This window comes from Mandrillus leucophaeus, unplaced genomic scaffold, assembly GCF_000951045.1.
Source record: "Mandrillus leucophaeus isolate KB7577 unplaced genomic scaffold, Mleu.le_1.0 Scaffold423, whole genome shotgun sequence".
NCBI lineage: Eukaryota > Metazoa > Chordata > Mammalia > Primates > Cercopithecidae > Mandrillus > Mandrillus leucophaeus.
The window spans coordinates 41,033-48,150 of record NW_012104510.1 but is presented as its reverse complement, the minus strand read 5'-3'; the positions used below and the strand labels follow the sequence as shown (position 1 = coordinate 48,150).

At 51.1% G+C, this 7,118-nt stretch overlaps 1 protein-coding gene across 1 annotated transcript in view; it reads left to right on the top strand.

Annotated features, from left to right (window-relative positions):
- The first annotated feature begins 2,194 nt into the window (after positions 1–2,194).
- PPAP2C (phosphatidic acid phosphatase type 2C) overlaps positions 2,195–7,118 on the top strand; it is a 9,926-nt gene continuing 5,002 nt past the window's right edge. The window contains exons 1-2 of the mRNA XM_011993038.1: positions 2,195–2,359; positions 2,625–2,902. Coding sequence (XP_011848428.1) covers positions 2,324–2,359; positions 2,625–2,902 — 314 coding nt within the window. The 5' untranslated portion in view covers positions 2,195–2,323. The remainder of the gene's footprint in view (positions 2,360–2,624; positions 2,903–7,118) is intronic.

The following is a 7,118-nucleotide window of genomic DNA, read 5'->3' as shown; positions in this document are numbered from 1 at the left end:
GATCTGAGTCTCTAGTTGGAGTTGCTGGAGCAAGGAAGTCGGAAACGGAGGCTAACCTGTGTGAGCCTCTGCCTCAGGAGAGCTGTGGGTAGGGGCTGGACTCCCTTCTCAGCATCTTGTAACCCCGACTTTCCACCCCGCCGGCAACTGCAGGAGCCTCCTCCAAGGCCTCTCTCCTCCCTTACAGCAGCTCCAGCCCCTCCTGCGAACGTTCTTAATCCCAGCTCTCTCCGCAGTCCTGCCCCAGTGCTTGCCTCTCCAGCCACTGTCCCGCCTCCAGGCCCCGGCCCTGCCCATTCTTTTTTTTTTTTTTTTCCTCGAGTCTCGCTCTGTCGCCAGGCTGGAGTGCGGTGCGATATCGGCTCACTGCAACCTCCGTGTCCTGAGTTCAAACAATTCTCCTGCCTCAGCCTCCCGAGGAGCTGGGACGCCACCGTGCCCAGATCATTTGTGTATTTTTAGTAGAGATGGGGTTTCACCAAGTTGGCCAGAATGGTCTTGATCTCTTGACCTCGTGATCCGCCCGCCTCGGCCTCCCACAGTGCTGGGATTACAGGCGTGAGTCACCGTGCCCTGCCTGCCCATTCTATTCTGCATTCCCTCCACCGTTCTTGCTCTGTGAGGCAGACCTCTGTTTTCGTCACTGGATTATTTCCCCAGACGTCGCCAGCATGGAAGGTGCACGGTGTCCTAGGGCCCTCGACGTTGGCATGTGGGGAGGAGTGTGTGGTTCCCTGCCCCCCCGCTGACATTCAGAACTTAGAAAAGCTACACTTTTTTGTACTTGCCCTGCTGGGCCAAAGGATGCCCTGCCTTGGTTTGTCTCTGGGGTAGCCGATGCGGGCTTTGTCGTGCACCTGCCCCATGGAATAGGGAGCTGCCCTCTGCCCCTGTCCTCCGTTGCTGACTCAGGGCCCCAGGACCCCCAGTGCCATGGTAACACCTTCCATAAGTGGCTCTTAAATGTATCTTTGATCCCTGAGGCCAGAGCTGGGTCTGTCCTGGTCACCACGTGACTGGCCTGTGGCCTGTCATGAGGATCGATGAAGGGGCAGGTATGTGAACAAAGGCATCTCAGCTGTGCCCCTTCCTTGGTTTTTTCCTGACTTCTCTGGCCAGTTTTTAGGTTAAAATAAGTCCCGCCTCATTTTAACAGATGTTTATTAAACATCCGCTCTGGCCAGGCCCTGATCAGGGTCCGGGGACGGTGCCCTGAACACGACAGGCCCCTCCTGGTGCCGGTGGGTGGATGGGGGAAATTAATGTCAGTGTCCCACCCGTGACTGCGTAATTCCACATGGGATGTGCATGTGGAAGAGGGAAAAAGAGCAAACCTTTCCTTCTGTGAGAGTGACGCTGGCGTGGACGGTCGGGAGGGGAGATGAAACTGAGAGTGGAAGTTACTCAGAGCTACTCTGGGGCCTGGCACGTAAGTTAGAACTGCTTTGGGGCCCGGCACATTGGCTCACACCTGTAATCTCAGCACTTTGGGAGGCTGATGCTGGAGGATCACTCCAGCCCAGGAGTTTTTGACCAGCCTGGTCAACATGAGACCCCTGTTGCTACTTTTAAAAACTAAAAAAAAGGCTGGGCGCGGCGGCTCACGCCTGTCATCCCAGCACTTTGGGAGGCCGAGACGGGCAGATCACGAGGTCAGGAGCTCGAGACCATCCTGGCGAACACGGTGAAACCCCGTCTCTACTAAAAAATACACACACAAAAAAAACTAGCTCGGGCGTGGTGGCGGCGCCTGTAGTCCCAGCTACTCGGGAGGCTGAGGCAGGAGAATGGCGTGAACCCGGGAGGTGGAGCTTGCAGTGAGCTGAGATCGCACCACTGCACCCCATCCCGGGCGACAGAGCAAGACTCCGTCTCAAAAAAAAAGAAAAAGAAAAAGATATTTCATGCAGAGAGAAGTGCCTGTTCAAAGGCCTTGAGGTGGGTGTGTGCTGGGTTTGTTCAAGCAGCAGAAAGGAGGCTGTGAGGGTGTGAGGGGAGAGGGCCTGGGGAGTTTGTGTTTGTCTGAGGGGGATGGGAAAGGGAGTGTTACTTGGGCCTCCCACGTGCTGTGGAAAATCTCTTCCTTGCTGTCTGGTGGGAGCAGAGGTGGGAGGCCTCCAGGCCAAGGCCCCAAGGCAGGTGCGTGGGCCCCCAAGGCCCCGCTGGTGAGAGAACCTCTCAGCTCCCAGGCTTTTCCTCCCCACCAGCCTCCCTGCCCTTCGCTATCCTGACGCTGGTGAACGCCCCGTATAAGCGAGGATTTTACTGCGGGGATGACTCCATCCGGTACCCCTACCGTCCAGATACCATCACCCACGGGCTCATGGCTGGGGTCACCACCACGGCCACCATCATCCTTGTAAGGCAGGAGGGGCTCGGAGGGACGGGGACGGGGTGGGCACAGCTTTACCCTGGGAGCCTGACGGGGTGGCACAGCCCTGCCCTGGAGGTGTGTGGGGGGCTGGGGGACACAACCTTGCCCCGAGTGGTACTTGTGGGTAATAGGACCCCCTTTGGAGTCCTCAGCTCTCCAGCAGCTTTGGGGAGGCCCGTGGGGAGGAGTGAGGGTTCCTGCGGCTGCCCCCCCCCCGGGGCCTGAGGCCCTTCAGCTGCCCCACTTGCAGGTCTCGGCTGGGGAAGCCTACTTGGTGTACACAGACCGGCTCTATTCTCGCTCCGACTTCAACAACTACGTGGCTGCGGTCTACAAGGTGCTGGGGGCCTTCCTGTTCGGGGCTGCCGTGAGCCAGTCTCTGACAGACCTGGCCAAGTACATGATCGGGCGTCTGCGGCCCAACTTCCTGGCCGTCTGCGACCCTGACTGGAGCCGGATCAACTGCTCGGTGTATGTGCAGCTGGAGAAAGTGTGCAGGGGAAACCCCGCTGACGTCACCGAGGCCAGGTGGGTGTGGCTAGCAGCCTTCACTCTTGGGGGAATGGGAGGTGAAGACACTGGGAGGCAGCAGGCAGCTGGTCGGGCAGGAGCCAGACCTCAGGGTTCCGTGGGCCCTGCAGACACTGGGAGGCAGAGGGGAGCAAGCTCTGTCTCCGTCTCCCCTAAATTTCACGCTCTGCCCTTTTCTGCACTATCTTTTTTTTTTTTTGAGATGGAGTCTCGCTCTGTTGCCCGGGCTGGATCTCAGCTCACTGCAACCTCCACCTCCTGGGTTCAAGAGATCCTCCTGCCTCAGCCCCCCTAGTAGCTGGGATTACAGGCGTGAGCCACCGTGCCGGGCTGATTTTTGTATTTTTAGCAGAGACAGGGTTTCGCCATGTTGGCCAGGCTGGTCTTGAACTCTTGACCTAGTGATCTGCCCGCCTCGGCCTCCCAAAGTGCTGGGATTACAGGCGTGAGCCACCACGCCCGGCCTTCTGCACTACTTTCTTTCTGTTTCTACTGATAAGTCCTTAAATTTTTCACCTAATTGTTGTCCTTTTTAAAAACTGAAATCAAATTTGTGTCAGATAAAATTCACAGTTTTTTCCATTTTAATGTGTACAATTCATTTTTTGTACATTCACAACGTTGTGCAGCCATCTCCTCGCCCTAATTCCAGAATATTTTTGTCACATCAAAAAGAAATCCCACAGCCTGGGGAACATGGCAAAACCCCGTCTCTACAACAAATCAAAACATTAGCAGCCACGATGGGGTGCACCTGCAGTCCCAGCCCCGTGATGGGGTGCACTGCACTCCCAGCGGCTGTGGAGGCTGAGGCAGGAGGATCCCCTGAACCCGGGAGGCAGAGGCTGCAGTGAGCCAAGATCATGCCACTGTATTCCAGCCTGGGAGACACAGCGAGACCTTGTCTCAAAAAAAAGAAAAGAAAGAAAAGAAGAGAAGAGAAAAGAAAAGAAAAGGAGCCCTTGTGCCCATTAGCTGTCACTCCTCCCCCAGCACCTCGCAACCACCACCGTCCTGCTTTCTGTCTGCGCATTTGCCTGTTCTTAGTGTTTCATATAAATGGAATCATACGCTAATGTGGTCTTTCTGTCTGCGGATTTGCCTGTTCTTAGTGTTTCATGTAAATGAAATCATACGCTAATGTGGTCTTTTGTCTCTTTTTCTTTTTCTTTCTTTTCTTTTTTTTCTTTTTGAGACAGAGTCTCGCTCTGTTGCCCAGGCTGGAGTGCAGTGGTGCGATCTTGGCTCACTGCAACCTCCGCCTCCCGAGTTCAAGCGATTCTCCTGCCTCAGCCTCCACAGTAGCTGGGATTACAGGCGCCCGCCACCATCCCCGGCTAATTTTTTTGTGTTTTTAGTAGAAACAGGGTTTTACCACGTTGGTCACTGTGGTCTTGAACTCCTTACCTCGTGATCCACCCACCTTGGCCTCCCAAAGTGTTGGGATTACAGGTGTGAGCCACCACGACCAGCCCCTCTTTTTCTTTTTCTAATTAAAAAAATGTCAAGGGGGCCAGGCAAGGTGGCTCACGCCTGTGATCCCAGCACTTTGGGAGGCCAAGGTGGGTGGATCACCCGAGGTCGGGTGTTGAAGACCAGCCTGGCCAACATGCTGAAACCCAGTCTCTACTTAAAATACAAAAATTATCCATGCATGGTGGCGTATGCCTATAATCCCAGATACTCGGGAGGCCGAAGGAGAGAATCGCTTGAAACTGGGAGGCAGAAGTTGTAGTGAGTCGAGATTACGCCATCGCACTCCAGTCTGGGCGAGAGAATGAGACTAAAAAAAAAAAAAATGTGTTTTGCCTCCTGGGTTCACGCCATTCTCCTGCCTCAGCCTGCCGAGTAGCTGGGACTACAGGCGCCCGCCACCACGCCCGGCTAATTTTTGCATAAATTAGTGCATTCTTGTATGTTTTTGAAGTTCATCCATGCTGTAACATTCGGTCAGTTTTTGCTTTATGTATTTAGGGATTCTGTTGTTTAGTATATTTACCTTTGTAATTGTTATATCTTTTTGATGGATTGACCATTTCATCATCATAGAATGATATATATGAGTTTTGTCTCAATTTTGTCTTGATGTCTATTTTGTCTGATATTAATATAGCTATTCTGGTTCTCTTTTTGTTACTGTTCGCTTATAATATTTTTTTTTTCCATTCTTGGACTTTCAGCCTGTTTATGTCTCTGACTCTAAAGTATCTTATTCCTAGCATAAGATTGGGCCATGTTTTTTAATGTATTGTCCAATCTCTGATTTTTTTTGAGACAGAGGCTTACTCTGTTGCCCAGTCTGGAGTGCAATGATCTCAGCTCACTGTAGCCTCGAACTCCCAGACTCAAGCCATCTTCTCACCTCAGCCTCCCGAGTAGCTGGGACTACAGGCATGTGCCAGCACATCCAGCTACTGTTTATTTTTTTTGGTAGAAACGGGGTTTTGCCATGTTGCCAAGGCTGGTCTTGAACTCCTGAGCTCAAGCGATCCACCCACTTTGGCCTCTTAAAGTGCCGGGATTACAGACGTGTGCCACCGCACCCAGCCAGATCTCTGACTTTTTACTTTGTGTGTGTGTTGTGTTCATTATATGTTAATCTTTTATTGAATTAAGGCATTTAATTAAACTTTGACTTTTAATTGGAGAGTTTATTTATATTCAATGTAATTCCTGATAAGGAAGGACCTCTGTCATTTTGTTTAGGTTTGCTTAGGTTATTCCTTCTTTTTTCAATTCCTCATTACTGTCTTTTTTTTGTTTTGCTTTTAATTTTTTTTTTCTTTTACAGATGGAGGTCTTGCTATCTTGCCCAGGACTCGAATTCCTGGGCTCAAACCATCCTCCCGCCTCTGCCTTCCAAGTAGCTGGGACTACAGGCATACACCACCACATCTGGCTGGTTTTTAAATTTTTTTATAGAAATAGGGTCTCACCATGTTGCCTAGGCTGGTCTCGAATGCCTGGGCTCGAGCAGTCCTCCCGCCTCAGCCTCCCAAAGTGCTGGGATGACAGGTGTGAGCCACCGAGCCTGTTCATGCTAAATAATCTTTTTCTTTTTTTTATTCTCTTTTTTTGAGGCAGAGTCTGGCTCTATTGCCCAGGCTGGAGTGCAGTGGTGCAATCTTGGCTCACTGCAGCCTCCACCTCCTGGGTTCAAGCACTTCTCCTGTCTCAGCCTCCCAAGTAACTGGGATTACAGGTATGTACCACCACGTCCAGCTAATTTTTTGTGTTTTAAGTAGAGACAGGGTTTCACCATGTTGGCCAGGCTGGTCTCAAACTCCTGACCTCAGGTGATCCACTTGCCTCGGCCTCCCAAAGTGCTGGGATTACAGGTGTGAGCCACCACGCCCGGCCGAATAATCTTAATTGACCTGTTTTCTTTCTTTGTTTTTTTCCTTTCTTCTTTTTTTTGTTAATTGACCTATTTTCTTTGTTTGCTTGAGTTGGAGTCTTGCTCTGTCACCCAGGCTGGAGTGCAGTGGTGTGATGTTGGTTCACTGTAACCACCGCCTCCTGGGTTCAAGCGATTCTCCTGCCTCAGCCTCCCTAGTAGCTGGGATTACAGGCGTGCGCCGCTGCGCTCGGCTAATTTTTGTATTTTTAGTAGAGATGGGGTTTCACTCTGTTGGCCAGGCTGGTCTCGAACTCTTGACCTCATGATCCACTTGCCTCAGCCTCCCAAAGTGCTAGGATGACAGGTGTGAGCCACTGCGCCCGGCCAATTGACCTATTTTAAAGTTCACTGTCTCTTCTGCTTCCTCAGACCTGCTACTGAGCCCCTCTCAAGTGATTTTCCATGTCAGATAAATCTTTATTTCGTTCCTTTTATAACTTCTGTTTGATATTCTCTGTTGGATGAGACAATGTTCTCATATTCCTTTGGCTCTCTGAGCATTTTATTCATTTATTTATTTTTACTTTTTTTCTTTGAACATATTTTAAATGGCCAACTAAAAGTGTTTGTCTAGAACCCAGGCTCGATGGCACACACCCGTTGTCACAGCTATTTGGGAGGCTGAGGCAGGAGGATCGCTGGAGCCCAGAAGTTTAAGTCAGGCCCTCTCTTAAGAAAGAAAGTTCGTAGTAAGTCCAACATCTGGGTGTCCTGAGGGACAACGTCTATTAATAGATTTTTTTTCCTGTGTGTTGTTGGCCACACCTATGTTTTTCTACATGCCTTGTAGTTTTTTTTGTTTTCTTTTTTTTT